Raw genomic sequence first — 16,430 nt, 5'->3', positions numbered from 1 at the left:
CCAATGTTAATGCATGTTTAGACAATTGGACAATACCAGTAAAGGAGGTTGAAGAGACTGTGAATTGTGCAATTTAATGCAGAGTTCACTGGAGAGAGAGCAATGATGAAGCATTGGGTAATAGGGATGAATATTTAGGTCGCCTAAAGCAGGTAGAGGTCCCTCAGTATTTTACAGTGTAATAGCTATGCTGATGTTCAGTTGCTATTATTCAACGATGGTGGTGAAAAAGACTTACATTTTAATTTTATCATTGAAGTTGAAAGTGTAGCCTTGTTACAGTAAATACCCTGACACACACTATTGAATTACCCAAGCACACATTCTCTCTGGCCTACACACACGTTCTGGACACTTCCCTGCCATGTGCTCATTATTCTTTTCCAAACTGGTGTTTTGAATCATACTTTTCAACCTTGCATTTCTCGCCTTGCTTCGACGATTTTTTTTGTTTTTCCAATTATGACTGTATTGTCGATCCGGAGTAGCCACATCCGTGAATATTACACGATGTAGAAATAAGAAGCAACATTAAACGTCTATTTCTTTTAAAAATCAGATAGAATGCTCGGCGAAGTCAGTGTCACTGCAGTGAAGTAGATCCCTGTTTACCCAATCTGTTTGTGCACCCAACTACAAGAGTTTTTGCAAACACTTCTGGTCACGTCATAGGGTCCTGCAGGTTTGGCCACACAACTAGTGAATTGCCTTAGAATCAATGAACTTCTGAATATGGATCGCACTATACACATTGTTTCTGTCTACTGGTCTGGTTAAATGCGCTATCAGTTTTGATTTGTGACGTGATAGTAGCGCCTAGTGTTACCTTGCGCGCTTTGCAGTAGCAATACTGTATATACTGCGGTCTAGAACCGAATGCTTTTAACAGGTTGGATGGTAAGTTTTTTAAGGTGCTTTTTTGGCGCGGATTACTATTTCAATCCCTAGCTGCACAAACTGCAGGTTTCAAACTAAACACAGCTGAAATCATTGGATAAATAAATATTAATGCGTAACGTTTATCTGGAATAAAATGTAGCCCAAAATATCAAACTTGTCTGTCATTGGCAACAGTAACGTGTGTGGATTTAAAACGAAATGCACGCAGGTCCGCTTGAAGCAGGCAGTTTCATCAAAGTCCTATTACTTCTCCCACGCTCTTTTATGGCATCACAGATCTTCACTACATTAAAGAAACGAGTCAAAACATTATTTACTTTGCAGAGTATCTATTTGTTGAGCTGATACGCAACCCAACTGGCATTGAATCTTGCAGCATCCTCTCCCTGTGATCTAATCTGGCCCCTGTAATGTTACACCCGGGCCTCGAACAGAAGGTAGGCGAACCACTTTTCCTTATCAGCCAGGCTTTTCATAAATTCCCTGTAATTTGCGCCTGCTTACTGCGATGGTTCTTTCGTCCACCTGTCAGATCCGTGTGTGTGTCAATCCCTATTTCATGCCGTCTACTTATCCGTATCCTTTTACCTAATCTGCCCTTTCATTTTATACCTTCAGTTGTTTATAGGCGCAACTGGGTAACGGCCTGATCGGGTTTCACCTTTCTCTACACATCTTCGTGCTTATCTGTATGCATGCTACGTACGGTTTATATAAGTATCTGCAGTTGGATTTTACCCTATTTCCAGAAAGTCCACTTTTACCAAAAGTAATCTATCTCTTGTAAGGGCGCAGTGGCAAGCATGAAAAAAATGCATTGGTTTTGCAAAGTTGTTAAAAAGTGCACTCACCCCTGGCATTGTCCTGGATATCCTGCATGATGTGGTCGTATTGGTCCTCATCGTCGTAGATAACAATTGAATGCTGGTAATAATCTTTACCACCGAAGGCCAAGTGGACCCCCTCGACCGTGAAGAAGCAAGTCCTCTCCTCATAGTCGTCGGCATACACCACGGCCATTCTCTTCCACCTGTAGCGCTGGAACATGGCCACGAACATCTCGCCCATCTTGGTGTAAGACGGGGAGACCCGCGTGAGGGAGGAGTACTCGGGGACTTTGTGGACGAAACCCGAGGCCAAGGGTCCGGCTGAAACCATGGGGATGTTCCAGTGGGACGCCAGCCTGGCGACCGGGGCAGCCGCATAGTCGCAGACGGGACCCACGATCACATCGGGTTTCTGCTGCATACTGATGTCCACCAGGTGAAACAGAGCCTTGTTGCCACAGTCAGAGTCCAAGTAGCGCGCACTGAAGTTGAGCCTGGGCTCAAGGTTCTGGATGGCGTAGTCGATGGCAGGTTTGATCCTGTTCATGGAGAACAGGTAGGAACTCTCCACCGGCAACAGCACCAGCACGTCGATGTCGACCGTGCTACCAAGAGCGACGAAAACCACGGTGGAGTACAAGAAGACGCGACCGCTTGACACAGATCGCATCTTTGGAAGCAGTTTTGTTTTGGGGTGGGGGGATGCTTTCTCGAAGGCGGAATGGGGAGAGAAAAGAAAAGCGAAAAAAAAAGTTTAACTTTGCAAAAGTTGAGAGGAGATGGTTGTGGTCTGGTCTCTGAACGCGACTGCTCACTGTGGAAAGGCTGATTGCTTTTCGTGTTGAGTATTGTAAAGCCGCCGTTTAAATAGTGTGTTCGCCAAGACTGTACCACAGGGAGCCACAGGGAGGAGGGCTTGATATTCCAATTGGTTCCTTACGTCAGTCCCGATTCATCTCCCTGTTCAATATCTTTTTCACCGCATCTTCATTTGTCACCCGTGGACAGTTGCAGGACAATCTCCTACAATTAAAATCTGTGCTATTTAATTTCTAAGGGGGGAGGGGGCAATGTTGCATTTCTCCCAGCGCAATTAAAAGTTTGTATCACTTTTGTTTCAGAGAAAAAAAAGCATTGCTTCATTAATGCAAACTTCTTCAGTAAAATTTCAAGAATTCTGAATATTTTATTATAATCGGTTTCAGATTTCTCGTTTTATCCAGCCCAGTGTTACCGACAGTCCTGTAGTATGGATAGTGTCAGAAGAACGCCATCTGTCGATGTGTGTGGCACAGGATGTCAGTCACCACAACTCAATGCAAGCTTTCCCTCAGGCGACTTTGATTTCCTTGCTTCACATCCCAGCTCCCGCAAACAGATGGGATCTGCTACTTCACCAGCCGAGATCTTGTATTTGCTGCTATTCGTGTTCCAAAGGGTTAATATTTTCAAGTGTGTTGAGTTTAAAGCATGCCATTGTCAAAGGTGAAACACATTCTTAACCATTTTTTGCACGACTGCGACAAGAAACACGTGTTTTCACCCAAACAAAGGTTTACATGACTGTATCAGAGCGCCATTGCTAAGGGAAAGCGCACCGCAGATTGTCATAGTAAGGTGGCTTGCACTAATATTGCAATGTTTTTAGCGCAATATACAAGCGTTCGAAGTAGACTTTCTCAATCGGATACGTTGTGTCCGCATTGCTACGTTAAAGGCACTATATAGGCAAGTTGTTGTTGTCGGAAAACTAAAAGTAGATTTTATGTTCGGTCCTGAGCATTCAAGTTGTGATACTTTGGCGCTCTCCTACTGATAGTGATTGAGGCAGAAAGTATGGGGATGCATTTCTGTGGGGTTCTCTCAACAGCGGAAGACGTCCGGAAAAAAGTGCACAAATTGTGTTTACCTTGTTTTATTTGAGGTGTGTGTCGGGGGGATGGGGTTCTGTGGCTCTTCAAAGTTCGGGAGACAAGAGGGAAATTCAACCTCTATGTAAACATTCAAGATTAGATTGGATATGTGGTTGAAAGAAAATAGGATAAAGGGATAAGGGAACCGTCAATTACTCACAGGAAGCTTAAATGCCCATACTGACTGGTTGGGCCGAATGGCCTGTTTTTGTGTTGTAAGCATACAGAACATTTAAATTCGCACACTGGTTGAAAGCGCGCAAAATCTTTTGAGCAAAAAAATAGGGGAACATCTGGACTGATAACCTGAAACATAAGGACATTCTGCATTAGGCTCCGACGAAATTATTAAGATTAACAATATCTACAAATAAAAAATAAGATAATTTTACATTTGTAGATATTGTTAATCTTAAACTAAGCAAAACTTCTTTATGCAAAATTGTTGTAATAGTTTGGACACATTTTTCTCTTTTACTCAATGTTTAATTACATCTAATGGCCACCATATAAAAGGGCAGATACTCTCAAATTTACTTCAACCAGTTTCATCCATCGTGCATTGTGAAATGGGAATGTCATGAAACTGGCACACCTATAATAATGCTCATTTCTCATTCTTCCAAATACACAACTTGTAACTGTTTTGTTCATCCAGCTGTGGACTGCACAAGGTATTGTAATTGCCCAATGAAATTCAGGAACTAAAAACAGAAAATGCTGGAAAAACTCAGCAGGTTCAGGCTTCATCTGTGGAGCGAGAAACAGAATTAACATTGCAGGTTGATAATCTTTCATCAGAACTGTTGATCATCGACCTGAAACATTAACTCTTCACAGATGCTGCCTGACTTGTGTGCTTCCAGCATTTTCTGTTTTTATTTCAGTTTCCAGCATCTGCAGTTTTTGCTTTTGAAAAATTTAGGAATCCTTTTTTACAGACATAGAGATCTTGTTATATAGCTTATCGAAAATGTGTGATGCCCCAACCTAAACTATCCACTGACAGCTCTGACCCAACAGGAGTGAATGCAGCTGCCAGCACTGACTCAACTTGATCCCTGCTGGCAACTAACACATCCATATAAACGAACATGTAGCTGCCAATTCAGGCACTCTTAGTATGGAGAGGTGAATATAAATTGTCAAATTAGGGCTGTCTCCAGGATCGGGTTAATACATAAGATGTTGCAGCATTTTCTTTCAATCTACTACTAACTTTACTATTATCAAGTAATAGGTATCCAAACCTTGGGCTTCTTCCTTATGGCTAAGAATGGGCTGTGAATTCCCACCTCAATTTCTGTTTTCTTTCCTCCTTTGACAAAGCTGCATGATTTTTTTAAACAAGGCCTTAATAAGCAGTTAACAAGAATTTCTAATGAATGCCTTTTACCTCTTTTACAGTAAGAGCAAGGCGCAGATTAGCAATAGAATTGGGTACAGTAGCCTAGCAACCCAGAGGTTGTGAGTTCAAATCCCACCATGGCAAGTTGTGAAATTGAATTCCATAAATCTGGTCATTTGTGCGCTAGCACCAGAACAAATGACCATGTATGCTGCTAGATTTGGTTGACTCTTAGTACCCTTGGAGATGAGCAATAAATACGTCTTGCCTGTCCACATTCCAAGAACAAATTAAAAAATGTTTGGTTCTTTTTCACTTATTACAAGTCTTGCTTTCCTTTCTACTCATTCATTTTCCTAAACAATAAGATTTTAAATGGAGTAGAGGGGCAGAGGGACCTAGTTGCGCAGACGCAGAGGTCAATAAAATGGCGGCACAAGTAGATAAGGACATAAAAAGGCAAATGGATTCCTTGAGTTTGTATCCAGAGGCTTGGAGTGCAAAAAGAAAGAGGTAATGTTGAATTTGTTCATGACTTGTGTTAGATTCACTGGGATGATACCGGTACGAAGAGGGACTTCAAAAGTTAGGGCTTTGTCATTAGAACTAAAAAGGTTAGGGAGCATTCTGATTAAGGTCTTCAAGATTATGAAAAGATAAATAGCGAAATGATAATGAGAGGTCACAAATTTAAGATAATCACAAAAGGAATTAAAAGTTAGGAAAATTCCTTAACACAAAGTATAGTTAGAATGTGGAATTATCTGCCATGAAGCAGAGTCCATAAATTCATCTTAAAATAGAATGAGATAGTTGCTTGAAGTAGAGTAATATTAAAGAGTGGAGGAGTGAGCAAGAAACTGGGATTCGACTAGGTGGAGAAATACTGACACTCGATGGAACAAATAGCCTGTTTCCATGTCGTAACATTACATGATTCTGTGATCATATTTAGCATCTAGAGGAAAATATAGTCCACTATTTCTTATCGATCATCATGGATATATTTTTACTGAATCGATACATTTAGACAAGATCAACAAGGAACGTTAATATGACTGGAGATTTCAAGAACCTGAGATCCACAGCTGCAGTTCAGGTTTCAGTGCCTCCCAGCAATTAAATGTCAGTTGTTTAGTCATCATCATAGGCAGTCCCTCGGAATCAAGGAAGATTTGCTTCCACTCTTAAAATGAGTTCTTCGGTGGCTGAACAGTCCAATACGAGAACCACAGTCTCTGTCACAGGTGGGACAGATTGTCGTTGAGGGAAAGGGTGGGTGGGACAGGTTCGCATGCTCTTTCTGCTGCCTGCGCTTAATTTCTGCATGCTCTCGGTGATGAGACTCGATGTGCTCAGCGCCCTCCCAGATGCACTTCCTCCACTTCGGGCGGTCTTTGGCCAGGGACTCCCAGGTGTCGCCGGGGATGTTGCACTTTTTCAGGGAGGCTTTCAGGGTGTCCCTGTAACGTTTCCTCTGCCCACCTTTAGCTCGTTTGCCGTGAAGGAGTTCCGAGTAGAGCGCTTGCTTTGGGAGTCTCGTGTCTGGCATGCGAACAATGCAACCTTCCCAGCGGAGCTGGTCAAGTGTGGTCAGTGCTTCAATGCTGGGAATGTTGGCCTGGTCAGTTTAGATCGTGTAGGCAGCAGTAGCCACATTATCTAAACATTTATATTAATTGCAGGTAAGTTTAAAAAATGTCCAGATAGTCCCCGGTATTCTATCATTTGGATTAACATCACACTGTATTTATACCTCTTGGCTGGGGCAGATATTGCATCATATAAAAGGTAAGTGGGTAAACAATTAATGTACATATGGTCAATGTGATCTCCTGGACTGTTTTCGATTCCTGGAGGGGGTCGGAGAGGAATTTTCCAGCAGTTTTTTTCCTTATTGACCTTGGTGGATTTTTTTGCCTCTCCCAGTTGATTACATGGCGAGAAGAGCAGTTGCGGGGGTGGGTGGGGGTGGTACCTAGTCATGATTGTCCAGTTATAATGAGTGTGGGGCAAGCTTGATGGACCAGCTGGCTTTTTTCTGCCTGTCATTTTTGTACATCCATACAGTGTAAGGCCCCATCTATGGATTCACACTACAACTTTAACATGGGTGCAAAGCAGAATCTGTTTCCAACTGACACTACAGTTAGACACCCTAAGAGTGCATTCACACTTCAGAAGTTTAGTGTCATCACACCAATGCTATATTTGGAATGTAGATTAGTTGCCAAGGCACAAATTGACTCTGAAGGGAAGCTGATTAAAACAATGCACCCCTCCATGCCACCCTTAAGGGATCTCACTCAATATACATCTAATGTGGGGTCAAGCCCTGATGCTGGATTCAGGCTGTGTTTAGATTGCAGCATCGGTATAAAGCCAAATGACATTGGCGTGAATGCACCTTCAAATTCCCAATGTTTTAGATTGCCTTTAGAAGTTGTCCACTTTGTTTGGCCTTATTTGATGAGATAATAAAGGATATGGAGATCGTAAGGGAAGGTGGAGTTGAGGCACAAGATCAGCTATGAGCCATCATCTTACTAAATGGCAGAACAGGTTCGAAGGGCTGAATGGTCTACTCCTGCTCCTATTATATTCTTATATTGAGTAATCCAAAGTGTTTACACAATTGTATTTCTTGAAACATTCAATGTATCAAGTCATAAAGATGCAATAAATAAATGGGGGAGGGGGGTAGAATCAAAATTCTTAACATGAATACACTCTCTCTGAGGAATCTTAACACAACAAACTAAATGGAAGCTTGTGTGCGTGTATGTGTGCCATTTAATTTTCAGAAATGAAAGAAGGATTCCAGTTTTATGAGTCACTTTGTCAACAATAAAGTCCTGAATATTCCTCACCCAAAGGAAAGTGTTGCAGTGGTGGATGAAGTTCACTTCTTTGCAAACGTCCCGACTGCCCTCTAGGGGAGAGGGACACACACTGTCTGTGTCTATTAACTGATGAACTTAGATGGGTTTTTATTTTTGGATTAATAATCTTGGTGTCATTCATACATGTGTGGGGTGATACTGTCTCAATTCTAATATGAGGCAGTTAATGTTGCAAGATTCCTGTAACCGATGAACCCAACAGAAGGTGATTTAAAATAAAAGTGATAGTATAATATCCAGAAACACTTGATGTGGCAGGGGTTCATTCTACAGATGTTACAATGCGTGCAGTCCCACCTACTCCTGGAAATTAAGACTTGCCTGTTCAGTTATTGACAGATATCTTCTATCTGACTGACTGAGGCTAAATAGCCATTCACTGTTTATAGGTTCATGATTTCTTTGCAACCAAGTAAATGAAAGGAGAAGATGAAAGTGCATCTGTTTGAGATTATCTTCAAAGTGAATGCAGATGTGTACCAAAGAAAACGTTAATCCTGTCAATGGCTAACTCTGTCAAGTAGACCAACTAACAGACTTTAGGTGTTTTTTCAAATGATAAATATATTTATTTTGCAATCTAGGGCTTTCTGTTTGCCTGTTTGTCTCTATATTTCCATCTCGAGAGAAATTAAGTGTGATACTGAACTAGGGGCAGAGCAGATTAATATATTTCCTTAAGTGCAATTTTTAAATTATTTTTTCCCTAATTGAACAAGCACAAATTTTTACAAATGAAAGCCAGTTCTACAGCTGCACAGTAAATTTGGTCACATCTATGCTTACAATGATTTGTAAAGTATAATGCATGCACCAAATTGCAATGCGTTTAATGCTTAGCGTTTCAGTATTTACCCTCTGGTTTAAGCAACGATTCCACTTAAACAATGAACTGACTGAATTCAGAACATTACCATTAACCACGTTTATACTAAAACAGGTCAAGTTAATGGTGTATCTTGATCAGTGGAAAGCTTCTACTCAAAGCTGAAATGCCCAATTAAATGTGCACGTAATTTTCTCCTATTAAAATCTATTGCTTTGTGTAAGTGAATACTGAATGTTTTGTGTAGGTTTAATCAATGGACAATGAGTACAGATACCCTGCAGTCCTTTAAAATGGAGCTGGACAAGTTCATGGGGTTGATGTTTTTATCTTGTTTTGCCAGGAGTTAATAGGGGTGATAGCGGCCGCAAAATGGGGTTGGTGGCCTTAACACCTATTAACCGCGACGATGTAGATGGTGCCATTTTGAAAGAGGCATACAGCTAGGTACCTAAAGTGCCTGCTTGATTCAGGCAGTAGGCCCATCTCAATATGCAAATTGGCGGCTCTAGGAACCCGATTGCTATTTTAAGTTTCAAATGGACACAGCGGGCATAAGAACATAAGAACATAACATAAGAACATAAGAATTAGGAACAGAAGTAGCCATCTAGCCCCTCGAGCCTGCTCCGCCATTCAAAAAGATCATGGTTGATCTGGCCGTGGACTCAGCTCCACTTACCAGCCCGCTCCCCGTAACCCTTAATTCCATTATTGGTTAAAAATCTATCTATCTGTGATTTGAATACATTCAATGAGCTAGCCTCAACTGCTTCCTTGGGCAGAGAATTCCACAGATTTACAACCCTCTGGGAGAAGAAATTCCTTCTCAACTCGGTTTTAAATTGGCTCCCCCGTATTTTGAGGCTGTGCCCCCTAGTTCTAGTCTCCCTGACCAGTGGAAACAACCTCTGCCTCTATCTTGTCTATCCCTTTCATTATTTTAAATGTTTCAATAAGATCACCCCTCATCCTTCTGAACTCCAACGAGTAAAGACCCAGTCTACTCAATCTATCATCATAAGGTAACCCCCTCATCTCCGGAATCAGCCGAGTGAATCGTCTCTGTACCCCCTCCAAAGCTAGTATATCCTTCCCTAAGTAAGGTTACCAAAACTGCACGCAGTACTCCAGGTGTGACCTCACCAATACCCTGTACAGTTGCAGCAGGACCTCCCTGCTTTTGTACTCCATCCCTCTCGCAATGAAGGCCAACATTCCATTCGCCTTCCTGATTACCTGCTGCACCTGCAAACTAACTTTTTAGGATTCATGCACAAGGAGTTTTATTATTTGAAGGGGCTGCTCCTGAAATTCTGGCTGCACTTCAGTCCCACTCTCCTGATCTTTGGGCACCCTGTGCGGAGGGGAGCGGGTAGGTCCGAAGGCCTCCTCGTAGGACTGCTCCTGGGCACGGCCAAGGGTGCCATCAGCCGGTCCAGGCAGCGGGCGGTCGAGGGGGTCGTTCAACCTGACTGCCTGCCTCTCTTCCGCTCTTACATCCGGTCCAGGGTGTCCTTGGAGATGGAGCACGCGGTGTCCACCGGTACGCTCGCGGCCTTCCGCGAGAGGTGGGCACCGGAGGGACTGGAGTGCATCATCACGCCCGGCAACCAAATTTTAATTTGATTACGTTTTAAAGTTTAATTTGTTTTCATTGCCGTGCTTTTAGTGTCCCCCTCCCCTTTTATAGGGGGCACTGGAAAAATTTGATTTTAGCGCTCCAAAAAAAAAAAAAAGGCCTTGAAAATGTCTGCTGTGTCACCCAGGTCGGGTGGCATGGTTTTAATGTTTATGTTTTTGCAGGTAAACTCAAAAGAGTTTCATGCACAAGGAGTTTTATTATTTGAAGGGGCTGCTCCTGAAATTCTGGCTGCACTTCAGTCCCACTCTCCTGATCTTTGGGCACCCTGTGCGGAGGGGAGCGGGTAGGTCCGAAGGCCTCCTCGTAGGACTGCTCCTGGGCACGGCCAAGGGTGCCATCAGCCGGTCCAGGCAGCGGGCAGTCGAGGGGGTCGTTCAACCTGACTGCCTGCCTCTCTTCCGCTCTTACATCCGGTCCAGGGTGTCCTTGGAGATGGAGCACGCGGTGTCCACCGGTACGCTCGCGGCCTTCCGCGAGAGGTGGGCACCGGAGGGACTGGAGTGCATCATCACGCCCGGCAAGCAAATTTTAATTTGATTTTACGTTTTAAAGTTTAATTTGTTTTAATTGCCGGTGCTTTTAGTGTCCCCCTCCCCTTTTATAGGGGGCACTTGGAAAAATGTGATTTTAGCGCCCAAAAAAACCACAAAAAAAAGAAAAGAAAAAAAAAACACAAAAAAAGGAGAGAAAAAAGGGACCTTGAAAATGTCTGCTGTGTCACCCTGGCGGGTGGCACGGTTTAATGTTTATGTTTTTTTTTCAGGTCAACTCAAAAGAGTCCCAGGTCCCTCTGCACCGCAGCATGTTGTAATTTCTCCCCATTCAAATAATATTCCCTTTTCCTGTTTTTTTTTTCCAAGGTGAATGACCTCACATTTTCCGACATTGTATTCCATCTGCCAAATCTTAGCCCATTCGCTTAACCTATCTAAATCTCTTTGCAGCCTCTCTGTGTCCTCTACACAACCCGCTTTCCCACTAATCTTTGTGTCATCTGCAAATTTTGTTACACTACACTCTGTCCCCTCTTCCAGGTCATCTATGTATATTGTAAACAGTTGTGGTCCCAGCACCGATCCCTGTGGCACACCACTAACCATCGATTTCCAACCCGAAAAGGACCCATTTATCCCGACTCTCTGCTTTCTGTTAGCCAGCCAATTCTTGATCCATGCTAATACATTTCCTCTGACTCCGCGTACCTTTATCTTCTGCAGTAATCTTTTGTATGGCACCTTATCGAATGCCTTTTGGAAATCTAAATACACCACATCCATCGGTACACCTCTATCCACCATGCTCGTTATATCCTCAAAGAATTCCAGTAAATTAGTTGAATATGATTTCCCCTTCATGAATCCATGTTGCGTCTGCTTGATTGCACTATTCCTATCTAGATGTCCCGCTATTTCTTCCTGAATGATAGCTTCAAGCATTTTCCCCACTACAGATGTTAAACTAACCGGCCTATAGTTACCTGCCTTTTGTCTGCCCCCTTTTTTAAACAGAGGCGTTACATTAGCTGCTTTCCAATCCGCTGCTACCTCCCCAGAGTCCAGAGAATTTTGGTAGATTATAACGAATGCATCTGCTATAACTTCCGCCATCTCTTTTAATACCCTGGGATGCATTTCATCAGGACCAGGGAACTTGTCTACCTTGAGTCCCGTTAGCTTGTCCAGCACTACCCCCCTCGTGATAGTGATTGTCTCAAGGTCCTCCCTTCCCACATTTCCTTGACCAGCAATTTTTGGCATGGTTTTTGTGTCTTCCACTGTGAAGACCGAAGCAAAATAATTTTGTGCACTGTACACAATCTGATAATTTTCACAGTTGTTAGAGCTGCACAGGCCAAGCCAAGATAAATTTGATATTTGGCCCGAATTTTGCTGTGAGCGGTGAAGCTTTTGCCGTACAACTTGAGTGCAGTTACCCATAGACTTTCAGTGGGCTTGTCAGCAGAGACTTCCAGTCAACCGGCATCTGTTTGAATTTGGTGCCCGCTACAGGGGATCTGTGGCATCTGAGTCAAGCAGCATGGAGACTCTTCAACCAATCAGAATCCTCACTGAGACACGCAGACTGCAAAGCAGGAATTAAAAAACAGGAAATATAAATTACATTTAAATCATTGTACAGTTATATTTAAATAATTGTACAGAAAGCAAAATAAATATTGGGACAAACACATGGGATTAAAGGAGAAACATTAACTATAAGAACAGAAAAACTTGAAATAATTAATTTTTTTTAATGTAAATTAATTTTCTTTTGAAGAAATGAGACTCCACACTTGTAAAATTAAATTTTCAGGGCCAGAGAGGTTGGTCAGCACTTATTGCACTGTGAAAATCTCAGTTAATCCTGATGCAACAAGGTATAACTTTTCCATCTGTTTTTAGAGCAAGAATAGTGGGCAATTAGCCCAAATTCATGCCATAACATTGATTAATGTGTAGATTACATCAACGAAGACTGCAACAGCACAGCCTCTGGAGGAGCAGGGTGTCACTGACAGCAACTTCCAGATTTCCACGTTTAGCTGCGCATGTGCGAATGCCAGAAGTTGCTTTCAGTTTTACCCAGTAATAATGGTGCGTGCCGACATCCTCGCCATTAGTAGTACAGTAAAATCCAGGTCATTATTTTCACAAAAAATAATCTGGGCCCCTGCAGCCCTGCAAAAACCATCCTCCATAATCACAACTCCTTCCCCATCTTAATACCCTTCACATTTACCTTGATGGCAGCTATGATGGTTCAGTACTGGCCAGCCTTAATCCAGATGCATTTAGATGCATCTTTTTTGCCCCACTCTCATCGGCCCAATGTAATAGAGGTTGATGCCTCAAAATCATTGCTGCCTCTTTGCCGTGAGTATGTGCAGCTGGCCAATGCGCTCCACCGGTTGGTATTCCAAAAGTCAAAATGGATCCCAGAGAGGAGAACATTTCCAGTAAAGTGGGATAGCCGGGAACAGTGAAACTCATGCATTTTTAGTCTCTGGAGCTCACTTGATTGCTTTAGGGAGTCAGGAATTTCCCTCCATTCTTTGTAAATAGCCTTAATTTGTTTCTCTTTGCATTTTTGCCTTTTCCAGAAGATGGGGTTGTGACTTGGGGGGGAAGTTGTTGGTATGCATAGCTGCACTATATTGTAATGGGGCATGCTTGATGACTTGAATGGTCTTTTCCTGTCCGTCTTTTCTTATGTTGGAAATACAATGAGATGTTAGGAATTGTCATAAGACTTTTTTTAAAGGATGTATTGATGACCAGAATTGGCTTAAGTACAACTTTAGTGGTTTCTGCTTCACAGCAATGCTAAATTTGCAGCATATAAGTTAATTTAAATGTTTACAGAATGCAGTACTTCCACCTTCATTCTCTTTACATTTAAATTGTAACCACTGGGATAGGAACTGTGTGCATAGGCACCCGCAGAGCTCTGTCCTGTTCATGGAGAATTGGAGTTGCAGCCAAGCAGTGCCAACTAGACACTAAAAGCAAAATACTACAGTTACAGTAGATACTGTGTATTTCCACCTCCATAACATTGCCCGTCTCCATCCTTGCTAAAACCCTCATCCATGCCTTTGTTACTTCTAGACTTGATTATTCCAACGCACTCCTGGCTGGCCTCCCACATTCTACCCTACGTAAACTTGAGATGATCCAAAACTTGGCTTCCCGTGTCCTAACTTGCACCAAGTCCTGCTCACCCATCACACATGTGCTCGTTGACCTACATTGGCTTTCGGTTTCAAAATTCTCATCTTTGTTTTCAAATCCCTCCAGGGCCTTGCCCCTCCCTATCTCTGTAATCTCCTTCAGCCCCACAAACTCCCGAGATAGCTGCGCCCTTCTAACTCTTCCCTCTTGAACATCCGTGTTTATAATCGCTAAACCATTGGTGGCTGTGCCTTCTGTTGCTTAGGCCCTATGCTCTGGAATTCCCTGTCTAAACCTCTCCGCCTCTCTTTCCTCCTTTAAGATGCTTCTTAAAATCTACCTCTTTGACCAAGCTTTTGGTCACCTGCCCTGATTTCTCCTTATGCAGACAGACATAAGTTAGAGCTTCAATCACATGGCTCTGGGCAGCCAATCAAGATCCAGTATTTTCTCATTCATAATAATGGGAACTCCGTAAATAAGAGTTCCTATTATTATGATTGAGAAGCAGCCCCCAAACACCAAACACCAAAACACTAATAAAAAATACACTACATATTTAAGATTAATTTAAATTAAAGTTATTAATGTCATAAAAGATATATATTTTCCCAATTTTTAATTTTTTTTAAAAATTATGGTTTAAACTAAACACCATAGTGGGCAGGGTTTTTAACAATAAAATGTTTTTTAAATTTAATTTGATATGTTTTTGTATGTTTTAAAACTCTTACACCTGTAAAAGTAGGCAAGTTATTATTTAAATACAGAAACATTGCAAAGTGCTGCAGCACAGTGGGACTTGGGGGTACTTGTGCATGAAACACAAAAGGTTAGTATGCAGGTACAGCAAGTGATCAGGAAAACCAATTAAATCTTGGCCTTTATTGCAAAGGGGATGGAGTATAAAAGCAGGGAAGTCTTGCTCTAGTTATACAGGGTATTGGTAAGGCCACAGTTTGTGTGCAGTTTGGTTTCCATATTTACGAAAGGATATACTTGCTTTGGAGGCAGTTCAGAGAAAATTCACTAGGTTCATTCAGGAGATGAGGAAGTTGACTTAAGAGGAGTAAGTTGGGCCTCTACTCATTGGAATTCAGAAGAATGAGAGGTGATCTTATTGAAACTTATAAGATTATGAGGGGCTTGACAAGGTGGATGCAGAGAGGACGTTTCCACTGATGGGGGAGACTAGAACTTGAGGGCATAATCTTAGAATAAGGGGCTGCCCATTTAATACTGAGATGAGGAGAAATTTCTTCTCAGAGGGTTGTAAATCTGTGGAATTCGCTGCCTCAGAGAGCTGTGGAAGCTGGGACATTGAATAAATTTAAGACAGAAATAGACAGTTTCTTAAACGAATAAGGGGTTATGGGGAGTGGGCAGGGAAGTGGAGCTGAGTCTATGATCGGATCAGCCATGATCTTATTAAATGGCGGAGCAGGCTCAAGGGGCCGTATGGCTTACTCCTGCTCCTATTACTTATGTTCTTATCATCATCATAGGCAGTCCCTCAGAGTCGAGGATGACTTGTTTTTACACTCGAAATGAGATCTCAGGTGACTGAGGAGTCCAAGGCGTGACCTACAGACTCTGTCACAAGTGGGGCAAACAGTGGTTGAAGGAACAGGTGGGTGTGGTGCCTGGGTTGCCACACGCTCCTTCCTCGACGCTTGGCTTCAGCTTGCACTCGGCGAAGAGACTCGAGGTGTTCAGTGTCTTCCCGGATGCTTTTCCTCCACTTTGAGTGGTCATGGACCAGGGATTCCCAGGTGTCGGTGGGGATTTTTTCAAAGAGGCTTTAAGGGTGTCCTTGAAGCATTTCCTCTGCCCATCTGGGCCTCGCTTGCCACATCGGAGCTCCGAGTAGAGCGCTTGTTGTGGGAGTCTCGTGGCAGGCATGCGGACAATGTGCCCCATCCAGTGGAGCTAATCAAGCATGGTCAGTGCTTCGATGCTGGTGATGTTGGCCTGGGTGAGGACACTGACGTTGGTGCACCTATCCTGCCAATGGATTTGCAGGATCTTGCGGAATTCAGCAGCTGAGCGAGATGCACCATGAAGCTGACAGTGAATTTAACGGAGTGTTTGAAAGCTCCTCCAGGGGTCAGATTGGCTGTTAGCCCTGACAACGTACTCCTATGGGTTGGGCTCAGGGAATAGTCCTCAGTCTCTCAGTGCAAGAGCCCACAGTCACATCCTTTGCAATCCCCTTGTCAGACACAATCGCTGCCTTGAACCTTAGATTGCACACTCGGATAAAATAGTCTTGGATTTGCTGTCAGGAAGTTTGAAATGTTTAAATAGAAATGTTATACTTTTGGCACCTTTATTACTACATTATGTAAGTTCCACTTAAATTTTCTTCGATATCATAGAGATAATCCTGTTGAATTT

The 16,430-nt window shown here is 42.7% G+C and overlaps 1 protein-coding gene across 3 annotated transcripts in view; it reads right to left on the bottom strand.

Annotated features, from left to right (window-relative positions):
• The window catches only part of npr3 (natriuretic peptide receptor 3), a 92,350-nt gene extending 89,783 nt beyond the window's left edge, over positions 1-2,567 (bottom strand). For all 3 annotated transcript variants that reach the window (XM_070868406.1, XM_070868407.1, XM_070868408.1), the window contains exon 1: positions 1,752-2,567. In XM_070868406.1, coding sequence (XP_070724507.1) covers positions 1,752-2,397 — 646 coding nt within the window. In that variant the 5' untranslated portion in view covers positions 2,398-2,567. The remainder of the gene's footprint in view (positions 1-1,751) is intronic.
• Between the last annotated feature and the right edge of the window lie 13,863 nt (positions 2,568-16,430).

The sequence above is a fragment of the Pristiophorus japonicus genome, chromosome 2, assembly GCF_044704955.1.
Source record: "Pristiophorus japonicus isolate sPriJap1 chromosome 2, sPriJap1.hap1, whole genome shotgun sequence".
NCBI lineage: Eukaryota > Metazoa > Chordata > Chondrichthyes > Pristiophoridae > Pristiophorus > Pristiophorus japonicus.
Note: the sequence above shows the minus strand (reverse complement) of the source record. Positions and strands in the feature narration are given on the sequence as shown.